At 43.1% G+C, this 19,034-nt stretch overlaps 1 protein-coding gene across 2 annotated transcripts; it reads left to right on the top strand.

The window, feature by feature from the left end:
* The first annotated feature begins 135 nt into the window (after positions 1-135).
* On the top strand, positions 136-18,139 carry LOC102798440 (SLAIN motif-containing protein 1-like). Of its 2 annotated transcripts, XM_087836594.1 has the most exons (10): positions 136-768; positions 2,767-2,909; positions 11,693-11,836; positions 12,007-12,126; positions 14,789-14,938; positions 15,346-15,729; positions 16,439-16,450; positions 16,941-17,090; positions 17,210-17,531; positions 17,930-18,139. In XM_087836594.1, the coding sequence occupies exons 1-10, from the start codon at positions 374-376 to the stop codon at positions 18,003-18,005; spliced, it is 1,896 nt and encodes a 631-aa protein (XP_087692720.1). In that variant the 5' UTR covers positions 136-373; the 3' UTR covers positions 18,006-18,139. The 2 variants fall into 2 exon arrangements, with proteins under 2 accessions (XP_087692720.1, XP_087692721.1); XM_087836595.1 differs by lacking the exon at positions 16,439-16,450.
* The last annotated feature ends 895 nt before the right edge of the window (positions 18,140-19,034 follow it).

A 19,034-nucleotide genomic window follows, 5' to 3' on the forward strand; every position in this document is an offset into this window, starting at 1 on the left:
GCAGAATATAGAAATGTGTTACAGTATGAAAAAATTAAATGTCATATATTTAAGGTTAGGTGTGTTGGACATTAGCCCACATTTTAGACTGACAGGTGCACCCTCTACCTGTAATCAGTGCCGGGAGAGGAACAGAGGGAGGGGTACGTGTGTAAATGTGTCGGAGGGAGGGGGGGAGTTATATAGTCTCCCATTGGGTGAGCGTCCAGACAGGCGTACTAGACAGATTACTACCGCTGCCGAATACAGAAAGCAGTCTGAGGGCGCAGCAGCAGCAGCTTGCCCCTACCTGTCCTCCATTTGTGGTTTAAGGTGGAGGTAGAGGTGAAGGCGGCTGGTATTGTGGTCTTTTTGTGTGCTTTTCTTTGCTCCAATGGAGGCGGCCGTGCTGAACCCCGCGATCATGACGGAGGTGGACTGCAACAGCAACACCCTGAACGCCGAGCTTGAGGTGAAGAAGCTGCAGGAGCTGGTGCGCAAACTGGAGCGGCAGAACGAGCAGCTGCGCACCCGAGCCGGCGCCGGCGGATACTGCCTCCCCAGCCCGCTGCCCACCCTGCTGTGCCACTCGTCCTTGGGCTCGTTCTCTGCCCCCGAGGAGCCTTTCGACTATTTCCACCCGCACAGCGGCAGGGATGGAGCGGCTGCTGCTGCGAGGGAGGAGGACGACGACGAGGAGGAGGATGCATCCGAGCCGTCGGTTCTGGACGAGCTGGAGCTTCTGGATTTGAATTCCCTGAGCTGCTCAGAGGAGTCTGATGAAACCTGGTAACTGCACCCTGCTTCTTTTTAACATTTCCAACCATGTGTTGCTCAGTTATGTTGTCTGTGATTTCTAACTGAAATGTGGGATTTTAAAGCTTTGTTTTCAGCTGCTCCAGCCCTCTGCAGTGCCCCAACAAAGCCACACACACCTTGAAGTTAATCAGGCCCTACTTATGTGCTGCCACTTGCCTATAAAGCTTCAGGGAAACACTTCTTGTGTTTTGCTGTGGAGTGGCTGCAGAGAGGACCAAATCAAATTAAGGAAGTGAAATTTTTTGCTGATTTTTGTCACAGCTTGTGAGGTGTTGTGCAAACTCATAAACAGGAAGTGACCCATGGCTGCATTTAACTAATACAAGTGGTCATTTTTTCACTTGTAGCAGTGTACGTGTATACGTACATATATATGTATATAAGTATACATATATATGTACGTGTATACACGTGTGTGTATATATACGTATACATATATATACATACGTGTATACATACGTGTATACATACGTGTATACGTATGTATATTTTTTTATATATATACTTAAAAATATATATGTATATTTTTAACACAATTCAGCGGGCTAAATACTGAAGGAATCGATCCTGTTGCACTAGTATCGGTCCAATAGCAATACCAGCATTGGTATCTGTATTATCAATAGTCGTATCGATCCACCCGCCTTTATTAATTACCTGAAAAATGTTGTACTTTACTACCTTAAACACCACTGTTGTTTGTTCATTTGCCAACATTTGATATACTTACTTTAAAAACTCTTTTAATGGAAAAAAAAATCCTACATGTATATGATGAGTGATTTATTAGAACCTCAGGAGATCAAACCCATGTTTGAAGGCTGCGGCACATCCTTTTATTTGCCGGATTCATACTGCAGAGAGAGAGAGACACACAGACAGACACACAGACAGACAGACATGTGTGGGTGTGCACTCAGTCCCCTTCAGGTCACACTCTCACCTGATGTCAGCCGGGGTTTTAATCTATAATTCAGCTTCTTCCATGTTGCCCACAGAGCAGCAGCATCCGGGCTGTCAGAATAATCTGATCCACTCTGTTTGAGCCTCTTCCTTGCTTCTAAAAAGGCTTGACACCACCTTCAAACTGAGTGGGAGACAGATTTCTCTGACAGGAAACGAGTTGGTGGCGCAAAAGGAACGATGGAGTCTGGAGTGCGATCTGTCATGGACTGTGTGCTGAGAGATTATATATGTATGTCACAGCACTGAATTATCCAGATTGAGTTGGTTATCTGTATTCAACAGCTAAGAGTTGAGTTAAAAGAATAGCCACGTCATTAAGGCTAGATATGTAGTGAGGAGGATGTTGACCTGAAACAGGAGAAGTTTTAAAAGAGGAAGATGGCATTAAGAGTAATATTTGTCTATATATTTTAATATATAGACAAAGAGAAACTACCAGGTGTAATTGATCATGATGGATAACAACAAGTTAACAGGCCTGTGTATGTAAACGCCTGACCACAGCTTCTTATGACAGAAAAGGAGGAAATGCTCAGTTGGGCATTGTTAAGTACCGGTTTTAGATGTCTTTCAAGCACAAACTTGGGCAAAACAATGGCAGTAATTTGTGTTTTCTTGTTTTGCCATCTCAAATGTGAGCTTTTACCGCTTTTCTCAGAGTTACACAAACGCATTCTTTGGTTTTGAACTGTTTGTTGGGCAGTAACATCATCTCTACACCCTGAAACATTAGGATGGACTACTTGGTTTATAGGCTAAATAAGTAAAGCTCCAGTTGGCTTTCAGAATGAATGAGCATTCAAGCACCTTACTACAGAGTAAGTTTTTGTTGACCTTGTCTCCCAGATTTGTCCCCACCACAGTGTACACACTGTCCAGCTCTTTGTAGTCTCTTAAACTGCTCCCCTGATCATGTTTGAAAAGATCTGGGATTGGCCAGAGTCTCCTATCAGAGCTCATAGAAGGTGTAGAAGTCTAGTTCACTTTTGCTTCTCTTTCCAGGTTATATGTGTCATCAAAGGACAGCAGGTCGGAGACCACGAGCGACGCCCTCACACCGCTGCAGTGGTGCCGGCAGGCTCTGGACAGCCCCAAATCGGAGGTGGAGGCCGCCAGAAGGTCGTTGTCCCTCCGGCTAGAGCAAGGTGCGAGTCAACTGGTTTGTTTGTAATTTGTGTGTCTGTGTGTAGAGGCGCCTCTGACTGCCCCCCCCCCCCTCAGGTGTGTGCAATCCAACCAGGAGGTTGGATTGCACACACCTGGCTGTGCAGGTCAATGGTGCAAAAGACACGAGCCACACAATTAAGTTGCTGCTGGGAGCACTGCTGTAGCTACTGCTGCAAGAAAGACGATCAAGTCTGATATTTCTCTGAGTAGATGAGTGAAGAGTGGGAGTTTCTTCCTCATTAACTTGGAGTTCAGCCTGTGGGTGTTTCTCAAGACGGTTTCTCTTAATAAAATGCATCTTTATGTTGGGAGCATTTCAGAGCTTGAAGTCGCAGTTCTGTTGTTTAGTGCACGCTAAAACCAAAGGCTGAGGCAGCGGATTAGTTTGCAGGGTGCCGCTCGCCTCCGGGCTATTTTAAAACTGATGTACACAGCTTTTAGTGTCTTGCCAAAAACAAGAGCGCTTGCTACCTCGCACGCCCCTACTGTCTCTCACAACACAAATGCTGGCCAGGAGGAAGTGTTGGTGTTAGTTCGTACAGATCTTGCACACAGCACAGCTGCTGGCTTGTTAGAAAGAAATGTGTGAGCACAAATACACTACACTGCAAAAAGTATTCACTCATCTGCCTTCACACACATCTGAACCTAAGTGACCTCCCATTCTTAGGGTTTGATATGATGTCGGCCCTTTGCAGACACGACAGCTTCAACTCAGGTTCAGGAGTGTTTATGGGAATTTTTGAACATTCTTCCAGAAGTACAGTCGGATGAAGGCCTGGTTCACAGTCTGCAATCGAATTAATCCCAAAGGTGTTCTGTCGGGTTGAGGTCAGGACTCTGTGCAGGCCAGTCAAGTTCTTCTACACCAAATTCTCTCCTCTGTGTCTTTATGGAGCTTGCTTGTACAAGCAGTCTGTATGGCTAGCTGCTTGATTTTTATACACCTGTGACCACTAAAGTGATTGGAACACTTGAATTCAATAGTTTGTATGGATGAGTGAATGCTTTTGGCAGTATAGTGTATTACTGATGAGATGAGTCACTGGGTTCAGCAGATTAATTCGTCAACACTGGTTTTTGTTCAGTGTAGATGAATTCCTTAAAACTGTATCAGCGTTTGAGCGTGAGTTTCAAAATGACACGCAGACACATTTAAATCATTTATTTTTTTACACCAGTATGATAAAACTTTAAAAGCTTCAATTCATCTTTAAAATACAGAAAAGCTGCAAAGCTTGACTTTTAAAGAGTTGTCATCAAAACCAAAAGCTCAGACTTCAGACTGCTCTGAATGCTCAGTCAGTGACAGCTTGAGTCTGTTGGCACTGATGTGAGAGAGCAGGTACAAGCCCCACCCACTCACTGTCAAAAGCTTCTGTTTGTGAGAACCATCCAATCAGAAGAAAGCTCGCTTTAAGGACATAATGAGATAAGAGGATTATTTTGATACTGTGAATCATGCAAAGCTGTACTAAGAATACAAATGCAGAGGTAGAAATTAATAGAAAAGCCCCCCCTTAAAAAAAAAACAGCCCAGCTTCTCATTTACTTGAGCAATGTGTAATAATTCATTCAGTAATGAATAAGTAAAGACTCTCTTTACTTTAGATACGTCAGCACATCTGTGGGCAGCTGTGGCCTCGGCATGTCAGCATAAGAAAAGTGTAATTGCACTCAATTTATTTTTATTAATTTGTTGTTGTTGTTGGTATTATATAACAATGTTAATTTTTAGCTTTTCCAGCTAAAACTGTTCTTGTGGCCACTTTCTGAGTTTGTATTGAGCGGTGTTGTGTTACAAGAAAGTTTGTGTTATTGTATTTAGAAGGTCATTAATTACGTTCCTTTTGTGTCAAAACGTCACCTGTGCGATTGCTCTGACAATATGACGCCAAACTTCGTCTGCTCCAATATCTCTTTAAAATGAAATGCATACAGAAGGTCTTTGTTTTAGTTGCCTGTTTGAAATTACCACAAAGCTGCCAGCAAACTGCGTGGGGTGGAGGAGAAGGAAAAACGTCACACTCTGTTTTGGTGATTGTGCCGTATGAACAAGTACAGGCAGAAAATACGAGCTTGTTCATCTCTGCTTTTGTTACCTGTTGAAAATCAAGATTGACAGCTGCTTGTGTGGCTTCTCAACTTGCTCAGCTTGAGCAGCTTGTTTGTTTGTTGTTGATCTTCATGTCTTGGATCGTGTATGAGAAGTTGTGTTCTCAGTGGTGGTTTACTGTTTGTGGACCGAACAGTTTGCTCAGTCCAACATTGTATGCATTAAAGTCAAACTAATGGCCACACAAAAGTTGTTGATATTTGTGTAGCTATTTTCTCTGTGCCATTTTGTGGAGGAGCCATTAGCAAGAAAAGAGCTACCACTCATTTGTTTATCTTGCTAGTAAAATAAGAAATGGGTACAGTGATTTATTGAAACATGCAGAAACAGAGTTTGGACAACGCAATTTCAACTTTATTTGTATAGCAAATACTAAACAACTTTAGGTGACAAAAGTGCTTTACAGTGAACACAAAAATAAGGGACAATAGAAAAATAAAGTACTCTAAGATAAAAGTACAATAAAATAGGAATGCATGAGATGTTTGAGACCATTTCTGATGAGACGTCAGTGAACAAACGATCCACTGAAGTTCCAGATATTTTTCATAGATTCAAGAAAAGAAATGTTGTTGTCTGAAGGACTGCACTGAAAATGAGTGAAAAAGCAGCCATTGTCCAAAGAAACACTTTAGAAAACCTCTAGAACTGGTGACTCTTTAGAAAATGACTCTTTGTCTGGCTCTTTGTAAGCAATATATAAAGAAACGATGGTTGGTGCACCAAAGTGTTTTCCAGAATTTATCATGGTGATCCCTTTTTTACCAATATGAAAGCTGATGAAGGCAGGGGCATGACATTTTTACCTAAATCCTGTTTAAAAAAATGTATCTCACCCCTCAAACTTGTTCAGATAAACCTGTGATGGTCAGACGGGAGGTGTTTGGACTGATATGCAAAGACGCAGCAGTAGTGTGCTAGAGCACAAGTGTAACGTGACACTGCATTTGTTTAATCAGCTTAAGAAGCAGGAGACATTTTCTGTGAGAGGTAAAATCTCAGCAGGTCTGGAGATGAATGGGAACAGCTGGCAGCACAGTCACTAGCGCTCTTTTTAAATGATCCACTTTTTAAAGCCAGTAAGATAAGCAGTCACCTCAGTAATGCTTCCTAAGTACTCTGTGGTAACGGTGATCAGTCTGAGGTCGGCTCACCTTCATCCGTGCACTGCAGGGCTCAGCAGTCCGTCGGCACTTCTTAGGCAGATCAGGCCCAGGTCAGCTGACCTGCGTGTCTGTCATAATTACAGCCGTCGCTTAGCGATACTGAGCAACCGGAAAAGATCTGAGCAAGTAAAACCGGAAGTTGGTCTAAATATACCAGCAGGTTAAAGCAAGGAGCAGACCAGTGGATCGATTGGCAGTGGTGAGGCCGCCGCTTGGCTTAGTGTTGTCATGGTTACCTCATGGGTCTGTAAAAATGGATTTTTTTTTTTTTGTTTGGAGTTTATCGACAGGTGACCTGGAAAAAGCAGATCAGGATCATCAGTCCTGATGTCCGTGTGCTTATCGGAGTCCTCATCAAATCAATGGGTCTCTTTGTAGTTTGGTGTGTGTGTGTGCGCGTGCGTGTGTGCGTGTGTGTGTGTGTGTAAGATGGGGCTGCTTGTGAAGTGTGAGTGGAGGCGACAGCTCCCACGGCCTCAGCTGAACAGGCAGCTTAACGCCCGCAGCCTTTAATGAGGCGAGATGGAGCTCCACTCACCTGCGTGGGCGCGCTCGTCTCCATACGATCCCGCTCAGCCTCCACATACTTAGGAATCAAGTAATTATGTGCAGTGTTAAAGTCAAAGAAATACTTCACTTACACTGCAATTTTGCTTCCATCAAGGGCCGGCTGTTGGTGTAGAAAGGCTAATCTTCACACTGTAACCGCAAAGCTTGCAGAAAGAGCAACATTGAATTTAATCTTGTTAGATGCACAGAGTGGAGATTCACCAACGCAATCCAAAAATTCACTGTGACAGTAATGTTTTTGATTAAATCAATTAATAAAGAAAGGAGGCAAGATTTAAAGCCTGCATGTATGCCTGTCCTTTGTGCAAAAGCATCCCCCGCCTCCTTATACAGTTTCAGCAAGTCTCTAATGGTATCATGCCATCATTAAGTCAAAGTTCAGGTTTGCCAAGGCAAATAATTGGTGCTCATGTTTGGAGCTATTGAAAAGTGCCTTGAATCTGTTTTCTTTCTAGTGACCAGCCAGGATCCACACATGGTTGCAAAAGGGGGTCCAGCTGTCTGGATGTCAGTCAGTTCATCTCTTGCTAAGCACTTTTCCTGCTGAATTTATGGTGCCAGTCTCTAGGTGGCCATGTTTGATATGACTATAACGCACAATCAAGTAAGCTACGACTTCACATTCAGAGTCTGACATATCCTGATGCTACAGTCACACAAAGGAAACCGGTCATTGGAGACAAAGTTGTTGCTACTGTGTGCATTGAACTTGCGATTGTGTTGCCTTTTGAAATGGTCATTTTGAAGACGGGGACCATGTCTGAAACCACTCGTAGTCAGCTGCCGTCTTCAAAGCAACGTTGGCGTGTCAAGACGGCCATAAAACAACAACAAGAGGTTGATAAGGGTTGGGAACTGCATGACAACCTGACCTCATTGTTGCTATACAGTGATTAATTGCGCTAAACTGGCAAAAATTACAAATCTGCATGCACGGAAATTCACATTCACGACTTGAATTCAGAGACCAGCCCAACTCACAAATCTGAAACAGGAAGTCCTCCACAAATAGTGACGTAGTTGCTGCAGGATGACAATTTAACTGCAAAATAACATGGTGCTCGGCAGCGTGGCTTTGATACAGGAATACAAACAGTCGGCAAGCAGATGTCACTTTGAACTTGAGGTTATTGTGAGCATCTAACAGAACAAATTGTGGATTAATCAAGAAGATCAAATAGCCCCTCCCTCTGTTAGATTTTCTTCATTTTCCTCATCTTTATGATGACATCAGTAGGAAATATCATGAATTGGTCATCTCAGGCACAGAAGCCACCTGCTTTTTGCTTGTGTGAGGAAGAGCTAACCTCTTGTCTTGTTTCAGAGAGGATGATCTGAAGGCCTAGAATCAGATAAAATGAGGATTATTTTGAACTGTGACTCATGCAAAGCTACTCTGTTCAAGTCTTGGTGTGGCAGCCAGAACTCGATACTTGTGAATTTCATTACAGCATATCTTTTCGGCCACACTTGGCTTGTAGCAAGTTACTTCCTGAGAGCCATGTTGCCAGTTAGACACATTTCAACGGTAACTCAGGCTTGTTTTAGATGGGCTGAGTGCGAGTGCTGACAAACAAATCTTAAGGAATATTGCAGCTGCTGTGATCACTGTGCTGGAGTGTCACCTCTGCATTGCTGATCACATGCTAACCTTCCATGTGCTTTAAACTAGCCTCCCGTTGCAGTCTCAGTATTTGGGTCACAGAGTTCGACTCCCTGACTCGGCTACATCCTCTGAAGTTGCCTCGGCTGTGCACCTTGTTGCATCAGAGGCGGTTAAACCTCCACTCGACACACTAACCATCCTCTGCAGAGGAATCCTCCCACCAACTCGGCCCACCAGCTCTCTCTCCCCCGCCCGAGGTTTGCCGTGATGAAATGAAGAGCTGTTGCCATAGCAACGGTTTACATGAAAGGTTCGCAGCTAAATGCTTTTATATTCACATTGACAGGTAAAGGAGAGAAAGATTTCCCTCGCATCTCTGTGCGGACACCAGCTTCACTCGCACACCTTTTAAATAACACAAGCAGTATTTTCTTTTATTCACCTCTGATTCCAAAAGTGTATGTGTGTGTGTGTGTGTCAAAGCTGTCATGTTTCTTCTTTCTATGAATAGTAGCAGCCATTTGTGTGAGAGGCGCACAGCACCAGGTACAGCTGCATTGTGTGAGCGTCTCTGTTGTGTTGAATCCTGCTTTGTCCTCGGCGCTGAGCTGCTGAATAGAGCAGTCGGTGACAGACACCGCTGGTGAGGTAGCGGCTGCACGGCGCTGCCCTCATGCACAAAGACGTCTGTGATGTCTGGCTTTGTGTGGTTATTGTCTTTTTATCTCTGATTTTGAGCTGTAAAGAACAAAAGAGTCGAACTGATGGTGATTTTTTTTTTTCTTTTTTTTAAGTCCCATAGAATATTCACATTTAAAGAGACATTACACCCAAAAATGTTAACATGTTTCATTTTGGATGCTTGCTGGTGTGAAGTACCAATTCATTGTGAGGAAATGAGGACTGTGGCTCATTTACACTCTAGTTTGTCCTTTATTCCCACTCCTGCACTCATTGATGTAGAGCTATCGAGGCACAGGTGGAGTAAAAGGACATTAATCGAGTTGGCAACAAGTCGTTACTGTAAGTGAAATAAAAGCTTCTCAGTGATGTCCTTCTAGTTTCTACGTCTACCCGACTCTGAGCTTAAATGTTAGTCAGTCGTTTTTAACAGAAAAACAATATTATTATGCTCATAAATATATATTTATAAGTGCATAATTATGTATTCTGACAAACTGTGTTCTCAAACTTAGAATTAATCTGTTAAAAATACGTAGGTGCAGGTTTGTGGTTTGTCATATTGGCCCGCCACCTTGAACACACTGTTCAGTCTTGTTTTATGTATTTAGCTAGAGACCGGCCACATACGAGAAGAGAAGTCATAGACAAATTTTAATTCATTTCTGCAGCTTCAGAGTTGAGATATGATAAAGTACTGTCATCTGAGAAGGGTTCCGTATTTGCAAAAGCAGTGAAAAAGTGACTCAAAGAGTCACCAGCTAATGATAAGGTCAAGTGACCTGAAAACTTTTTATCTGACAAAGAGTGTGACTTCATTCTCACATCATAGTCTGACAGATGGTCAGAAGTCTAACAATGCTAGAGCTACCCTCAAGGTTTCGCTAACGGAGGTTAACGCCGGCTAAAAGAGGCTAACGGCAGCTAACACTGGCAAAAATGATTAAATCGGCACTTATTGGCCGAAAAGTTCAGGATATCTGTTCCAAATAACGGATGTGTATATCCCTATATTAATGAAATATGATCTGTTCAAAATAAAAATGTTTTTGTATGTTAGGAAATCTTTTTCATTTTATACAAGATTGATAAGTAAAACTTTATTTATATAGCACCTTTCAAGATAAAAATCACAAAGTGCTTCACAGAAGCTAAAACCTAAAAATAAAAATCAACAAAAAGCAAGTTTAAAAAGACTTGTTTTTTAAAAGCGACCACTGAGTCCACAGATCTCAGGCTCAAAGGGAGATGGGAGATTGATGCAAAATTTGCACTGCAAATAAAAGCAAATGTGTTTATCTGAAATTAGTCAAAGAGATTCTCCAAAAGATTATTACTAAAATATTATTGGGCAGTTGGAGCTGTATGTTGGAACTTCACTTTTATATAGAGACAGAACCAAAATATGAACTATCGACGGAAGTGAGTGAAATCAAATGTTAATGTGTATTAATTCTAACAAGCTGCTGCATATTCTCAGTATTGGCCTTTGCTACATGGTCCATGAACAGTCTAGCAACATGTTTGATCTACCCATCAGTCATGTAATATGGGAATGTTTTATTTAAATAAATGGGTGTGTCAGCTCAGTAACTCCCACTGATCAGTGGTGTCAGACTAATTTTACATTGTGGGCACCATCCAGCCCAATTTGATTTTATGTGCGCTGGACCAATGAAGTTACAGCATCGATAAACATGTCTACCTGCCAGTTGTTTCCCTCATAGTATGAAAACTCTTTCCCTTCTTCCATATTTAATACCCTTTGTCCAATAAATTTCAGCCTTGCCTCTCTAACTTTGTCTCCAAAGTTGGGTGTTGGAATACTAATGATCAAGAACGCCTACATTTCTACCTACTTTGGTGTGGTATGCCATTCCTTAGGTGAAGTCTTTTGACATATTGTACTTTTGACAAGTACAATATTTTGTGCAAGTATCCTTCTACTTTCCAAGTGTCACATTTTCTAAAGCCGTCCACTGGGTCAGTTTGGTGGCCCAGTGGACGATTGGTGCATGCATGATTGGTGCATGTACTAAAAACTACTTCACCCTTCGGGATAATGCACACTTAATGTGAAACTATAGTTTGTATATAAAAGTATGATAAATAAAAATATATAAAAATATCTTTTTTTTTCTTTTTTGGGGGGGTAGTTTTTGTTAGATGAGTCGATGTACTCACATGGAGGTGGCTTGTTTATCAAGAGGTAGTCACTCCTTAAGTCATTATTACCAGAGTATCCACTACTAAATACCCTGCTTTTTATCATTAATTTCTCTATATTGGACTAACATTTATAAAATAAACCTGATCTTGTATTAAATTAGACTTGAAACCAATGTTTAAGACTATAAATTGAAATTTACTAAGTAAATAAAGTGAGCAGTTGGGCCACTTTCCCCTTAGACTTCTAGATAAGCGCACTTGCTTTGTTGTGCACTCCTGAATATTCACAAATTCCAATAATTATGCTGAAAAGAGCAGAAATCGACGACGACGACTTTCTTTTGTTTCTTTATCCACCCACAGCTTTTAGTTGGTGTGTCATGTCTGACAGGGAAACGTAACAGTTTGTATTAAACATATGCTAACTCTGTGCTTGTTTTCTCCCTCCTTCAGTCTCCAGGTGGCGTAGCTCCCTGTCCAGCCCCTCTCCTTCCTCCTCTCCCGGTCCTCCTCTGAGTCGAGTCGCCGGAGTGTCCCCCATCAGTGCTTCCCCTCCAACCAAGCCCTGCTCCACTCCTCAGCCGTCTGAAAGACATGGTACCAATGTTTTATCTTTTTTCAAAGCATCATAATCAGCTGGCCTGGGACTTAAATTTCCTCGAGTACTGTCCAGATTTGAATATCACTCACACAACTTTCACTCATGAATCAGCTGTCTGTCACATCTTTTTCTCCCAAAACTTACTTCCCCTCCCTCTGTGCATCAGTTCCTTCCCTTTCCTCCCCGCTCCACCCTGTCCTCCATCGGACTCTCAGTCCCATCGGGAAGGAGCTCTCCCCTGTAGCTGAGAGGACTCCCACCTTCCTCCCTCACCCGCTCACCCGAAGTAAGCCTGCCTTTGCTGCTCTTCTTAAAAGAACATGTTGATTCCTTACAAACATTAAAAATTTAATACGTATTGTAACCAGAATACGAATGTGCCAGGGGAGGGAAAAACTGGGTCATGCTCAAGCTTTTTATACATTATTCCAAACATTCCCTCCTGTAGGAAGTTGAAATTGAAGAATATATTTTCATCGCAGCCTTTTTTCTTTTTTTTCCTCTGCCCTGCTTGTTGCTCGTTATACGACTACATTTCACTGCTGCACGTGAATCCTGTTTGAAGGCAAAGTGGATTTAAGTGCATTATTAGCAATGGAAAAAACGGCGTTCCAGACACAGGAGAGGGCGAAGCTGCAGGGAATAAAACTGCTCAGCCCTGAAGGGAGCGAGCTCACATCCTGAGCAATGTAGCTCAGAAATAACTGCTGGGGGGGCTAAGTAGTGGTGGTGGGTGTTTGCCCAAAGCTTATTTCCATGACATTGGCTTTAATGAGCCTTTTTCATGTGCTCTCCTAAACAGGAACCTCCCTGCCCTCCTCTGTGCCACCAATGTGTTCGGGGCTGTCAAATGGGCTCTGTGCTGGGCTCAGTCAACCCAGGGATTGTTCATTTATCTATAAGCACGCTTTCAAGAAAGAGGCACGATTGGCAGCATCTTACCGATGAAACATGCTTGGTTAAAGCTACAATACTGGAAAAATATGAAAAGGTTAAACACACTATGGCAGCTGAAGCACTAAATGTGATAGTTAGATGCTTGGTTGGTCCCACAAGGGAAATTATTATTATTACAGCAGCAGGATAAGGAATAAAAATAGTCAACAACAAATAAACAAGATGGATAAAGTGCCACAGTTGCGTAGTGAGAACCTTATATTGTGAGACTGCAGCAGTTTTACATATACAACAGTGAAAATGAGGGAAATGAAAAGACTGATGTGTAAGAGAGCAGCACAGATTGTATTAATACATAATATGTACACTATAAATCTAAAACAGCTCCAAGAATGTGTAAAGGCTTTTACACTCTGAAAGCATTTAGAAAAATGATGCGAAATTCCCAATTTTTCATATGCAAGTGTCTCATAACGTTTAAATGCACCAAAAGCTCTGCATTTATGCAAAAAACAATAGAGTCATGGTGAAGTGACGATGAGCTGGTCCTGATGTTTCTAAACAAGAAACGGAAGAAACTGAGTGGTAATGGTTTGATCCAGGAGCTGTATCACAGCTGCTTTAGTACTTATTTCAGGATGTCAGTGGGGCAGTTTGAACTGTTGTTGGGAGAGTTGGGTCTAGATGTTGGGGAAACAATTTGAGAGAGCCGATTAACCCCGGAGCAACATCTGCTGTTTCCATCTCATTGTGTAGTCGGTACTGGTGCACGTTTTAGAGCTACGACCACAAATGCAGTGATCCGATTGGTCATATCTGTTTATTCGCATGTGAAAAGTCTCAAAAATCAAGATTGATTCAAAAAATGAATGCCAAAAAATTCCTCCTACGAAATTGTGTGAACGACTGTTTAAGAGTAGATGAGTCTGAAAAATAATTTTAAAGGCCTTAGAACAGAAATGTGTCTTATTCTCAACAGGTGTGTTCTCCTCATTGTACAGTTTCATGGAGAAATTCCACCATCAGCTGTAAGTTTTGGTATTGCTAAGAGGAAGCATTTAGAAACCACAGCAGAACCACATAAAGTTGCAGATCGGGGAACTGATTGCTGACTTGTAACCGCGGAGCTCCAAACCTCCTCTGGCATTAACATCAGCACTAAAGCTGTGTGACAGGAGCTTCATGGCCTCATTTCTATAACCGAGCAGCTCCTGTAGGTGGCGCAGCCCGTTTGGTGTGTTCTCTACCCACTGAAGGAACAACCACTTAATACCGGCCTTTTATTAAAAGCACCTCTGATCTAAACTGCACAGCAACAATATTCTAAAACTTCACTGCGATAGTTTTAATGAGGCTTTATTTATAGAGTGCTTCCCTGAAGGCATGTTACAAATTACTTCACACAAGAAAATATGACAAACTCATCGACCTGACGGAGGGGAAAAAAAACCTATTATGGGATTTGTTTTACCTGAAGAAGCTGACCGTTGACCTACCTGAGCTTGTGCCCAAAGTGGAAGTGAAGGAAATCATTTGTGCTGATCTCAAAAGTCTCACTTGTCTAACTTGTTGTAACCTGTGTCACTCAGCACAACCCACAGACATTTTTAATGTTCCTTTCTTGATTGTTAGGAGATAATTTCAAAGATTCAGAGACGGCCGGAGTTAAAGAAGCTCGTAAAGGTGCAGAAATCCTGGCCTGTGTGAGTCAAATAAGACTAAAGTAATTAGAATAATGGCACTGATGGAAGGGATTACTTTAGAGAGCAGTCGCAGGGAGCAGATATCAGGCAGATCGTTAACTGTGAAGAGGTTTTTGTAACCTCGGGCTTAATATTTCTGCCTCACTGCTGCCTAATGGGCTCTAATTCTGCGAGCCGAGCATCGCCCTCCATTAGTCCGGACCCCTCATCTTTATGTGGAGGACACTCTGAAAAGTGAAGGGTACTTCTCTCATCGGAGCAGTCCTGCCTCATTTGTTTAACTGTGCAGTGTGAAGTGAGACATAGGAGAGGAAAGTCTGACTTCTTGGGTCTTGTTTTTACTTGAAGGTCGCAGCCTGCGGCGCTCCACCCTCAGCCCGCAATCGTCCATGGACAGCGACCTGGGAGCATCTGAGGCAGAGGATGACTCCATTGCTCTGGGATACAAGCTGCAGGACCTCACTGATGTCCAGGTTATGGCCCGGCTGCAGGAGGAGAGTAAGTAGCAGGACCTCTGTCTGCACCCTGACTGCACTTCCTGATTTTTGATTTGAGTTGTAGACTGTTGGTTAGTTGTTTGCTTAAAATGCACTATAAACCTGAATCTTTATACAGCGAGAGATGTTTCTGAAATGATTTCAGGACAGCGGAAATCATTCTGGCTGTTCGGTCACTTTTTTATGGCTATCTGTGTCATTTGAGCCAACTCACTTCTCCTGCTGTCCGTCTGTCTGTCCCTACTGTTCCCCCCCCCCCTAATAATTTAACATATGGCACTAGATCTCAGAGCCCATCGCTACTTCAGCTTCATTAACCCCAGGAGGTGATGACTCTGTGTGTGTGTGTGTGTGTGTGTGTGTGTGGTGGGTGTTTTGCACGCTGGTCCTCATATCTCGCTCCCCCAGGTCTAAGGCAGGACCTCGCCAGCACCTCATCCGTCCTGGCCAACCGCCGCAGCCAGAGCTTGACCTTCCAGCTCAGCCAGCTCAGCGCCGGTCCCGACCTGGAGGAGGAAGACGAGGAGGACGACGAAGACTACGGTCTCCTGCCACCGCCACAGCCACGCCTCACCCGCCTGCCCCACTCCCACACTTTCTCCAGCATCCGAGACTGGCGAAGAAGCACCAGTTCCCTGTGCACCCCTCCTTCCACCCCCTCCACCCCCCCGTACCCTTCCGCTGGGTTCGCCGTTCAACCTGCGCTCCAAGCCCAGTCTCAGGGTCTTGGGCTGGGGCTGGGAGTGGGCAGCACCTGCGCAGCCGAGCAGCAGTGCTTCAGACCAGGATCAGGTGAGGGAAGGGGGAAAAGTTGATCTAAATAAAGAAACAAGGCTGTTGTGCGGAATTATCAAGGAACAGATTCCCTTTCAGCTCATTCTTCTGGTCTTCTGCTCCCTGAGAGACACTCAGACACTTAAAATAAACTCTAATACGATGTGAGAATGTAATCAAATTGTAAGTGACTTTTAAGGACACTCGAGCCTAACATTAGCTTAAAACAATATCAGAAATGAATGTCTATGAGAATATACATGTACAAATCTCTCTCTCACTCACACACACACACACAAACACACATATTATTATTATTATTGTTATTATTATATATAGATAGAGATATATGTATATATACACACGCGCTACACCAAATTTATGAGTATATCACCTCTTTTTCTTTTCTTTTTTTTTTTTTTGTCTATTAAATAAGCTGAAAGCCTGACTGTACCTTTAATCTCAGAGTGTAGTCCTTTAATGAGGATGAACCAAAGCCTGATTTTAAGAATCTGGCACTAGAAGGTATGTCCATCCATCAGCAGACATGGATTAAAACTACTGATGATCTTTTGATAGAATCAGTACCTATTAATGCTTTGAAGAGTACTAATATAAATTATCTCTGTGTTTATGTTTTGTGCGTGTGATATTTGTGTGTATTGCTGTGTACGTGTATGACGTTGGACATGTTGTTTTGGGGGGAAAACTTCATCATGGCCTCCAGCCGAATATGAGAGTAAGTCAATAACACGGTTCAGTATATCTAACCTCATACGTCATCTCTGAACATTAATTTGAGTGTTTTGTTTTTTTTTCTTCTAATTGTGAACCTCGCCCCTTTAACACTGTGACGGTGTCCCGGTCCTGGCCTTGCTGACGCTGTACCTGCTTCATAAACTCTTTCTAATCCTCTTGTACAACTGCTCTTAAAGCTCTCGGGCTGGCATGTGTTTCCATTTTGAGGCGGAGACTCCGAGAGTTTGATGGGATTACAAGTTAGGAGTGTATATCTGACTGTGGGAGGCTGGAAACTGTTAGCAGTATAAAGAAGATCAGAGGCTGCTTTGAGGCATCTTTAAAAATAGTTCAGCATCTGAAGGTTTCTATTTGTCTCTGTGTTTTGTTTGGAAGCCTCTCTGTTTGCAGACTCTGCAGATAACTTTATTAATCTGGCCTGGCGCAGCTCTGGACGCCTTAAATCTGTTGGCTGTTTTTGTCTGTGTTAGATAAGCTGCGGAGGAGCATGCCTAACCTTGTCAGAGCTCCCAGCATGCCCAGTGTGCCCATACCAGCCAATCCCAGTGCTTCCCCTTCTTTGCTTCGTAACAGCCAGAGCTTTGATTCGTCCAGCGGACTGGCTCGACTGCAGTCCTCCAGTAAGACGCTGCTTCTCTTCTCTAATTAAAGGGACAGCTCACCCAAAAATTCATTCGCCTTGAAGGCGCCGCCAGCCAAGTAAGTTTACTAACTTCAGTTTGTCTCCTCTCGTCTTCAGTCCCCTCTCCAGGTCAACTCCAAAACAGAGTCCAGAGTGTCGGGAACTTCACCTCATTGTCACGGCCACCTCTGAAGGCCACCGCCTACGTCAGTCCCACTATCAAGGGCTCCGCCTCCATGCCCACCTCCATCAGTCTCCAGTCTCTTAATCTGAACAGCAGTGGGGGTGGTGGGGCCAACAGCGGGATCCCTTTGCTTAGTAAACCTGCAGGGACACCCACCACCTCAAACACTGCACGCAGCAGCCTGCCCCGCCCTGCCTCCTTTGTTGGTACCACAAGCTCCACCCCCCGCAGCAAGGTGGCCCAACCAGCACGAAGGTAAACTTTAAAAAGGTGTGTGTGTGTGTCAGATTGCTTGTGCAATCTGAAGTAACACAAACCTACCTTATTGGACTACAGTCAGTAAATATGTAAAATAATGGATTACTTTTTAAAACTAAAGATTATTGTGTAATTTGCTCATTTGAAGCAACAACTCTCATCAAACACCGATGTTGCTGCACTCTCCCTGGAGCACATAGTATTAGATTCATTTGGACTCGCACTAAAAGTTTGAAATGAGGCTCTACAAAGCACCGAGTGTTACTCGTCATCCACACCGCACTGGTGGGGTTCCTGAGACGTGTGACTCCAGCGAATGTCTGTTAGATTTAGCTGTTGTGGAACATCATGTCTTTGTCTGTCCTCTGACTTTAGTTGTCCTCCTGTTCCCTCAGTTTACTGACTCCTCCAAAGAGCTTGTCCACCTTCAGTGCCCTCCGCGACAGCACCTGGCGAGACGGCTGCTACTGATGGACGTGGCGTTTGCGGCGGCGCAGTAGTGGCAGCGACACCCCGCTGGTTGGGGCAACTCGCTGCACTTCAGCTTCAAGTTTTGTTTTGGTTTTTTTCCCGTGGAGATGCTGAAAGGTTTCTGACCAAAAAAAGTGACTTAAATCTGAGATCCTGCATAGAACGGTCGGCCGAGGGTCTTTGTGAACCGATCTCTCAGAGTCTATGCAGAATTTCTTCGGGGAAGTCGGGTTTTCTTAATCTGCGTTTGCACGTCAGCCCTTGAATTCACTGACTGCTTCACAATCGACGAGTGTGGTCTGTGCCAAGGGGGCGCTGTTCCCTGCTGCTCTTGTGCAATAAACCGCTGGCTGATGGGTACCAGTAATACTAACCCGCGGAAGAGGGCTGCCAGTTTGTTTTTTTTATGAGCCTCGTGATGCTGTGTGTGTTTGTTTATATCACATTTATTTTGAATAAATAAATAATTTTGACTAATCAGGAGATTTTTCCCTGTGGCAACGAGCGCCCACGATGCTGCTAAAGTTTAATCAGTCCCTGTGCATTTGGGTACAATTACTCCAGTTTTTACAATAAACGTAATAAATGACGTATTCGTGTACAAATCTAACTATTAAGTGTGCATACATATATATATTAATTGATCCGATATTTGATTTTAAACGTGACTCTTGACCAAAATATCTGAATGTTTACACGAGTTTTGTGCATATTAACACTTTAAAACTGTCTGACCGATGAGGGGAAACGGTTCTTGTTGCACTTTTGTATAAAATCTCTCAACTTTGTTTTTGTTTTTTTTGTTCTGTTTACATTTGCACTTTTTTTTTTTTTTTTTTTAAATATATCTGTATTTGATTTTATGGATTTAAAGTGAGTAAACGGCTGTTAGTAAAACACTCTGGGGATGTTTCACAGTTAACACGCAGCCTAATGTAGCACCGTCTGTTTGTAATATTTGACCACGGCACATTTCACAAAACCCTGACTCTTTTGTTACTGTGATAGATCGAATGAGTGAGCATTTTA

Source organism: Neolamprologus brichardi, chromosome 23 (assembly GCF_056152115.1).
Source record: "Neolamprologus brichardi isolate AB-2024 chromosome 23, ASM5615211v1, whole genome shotgun sequence".
NCBI lineage: Eukaryota > Metazoa > Chordata > Actinopteri > Cichliformes > Cichlidae > Neolamprologus > Neolamprologus brichardi.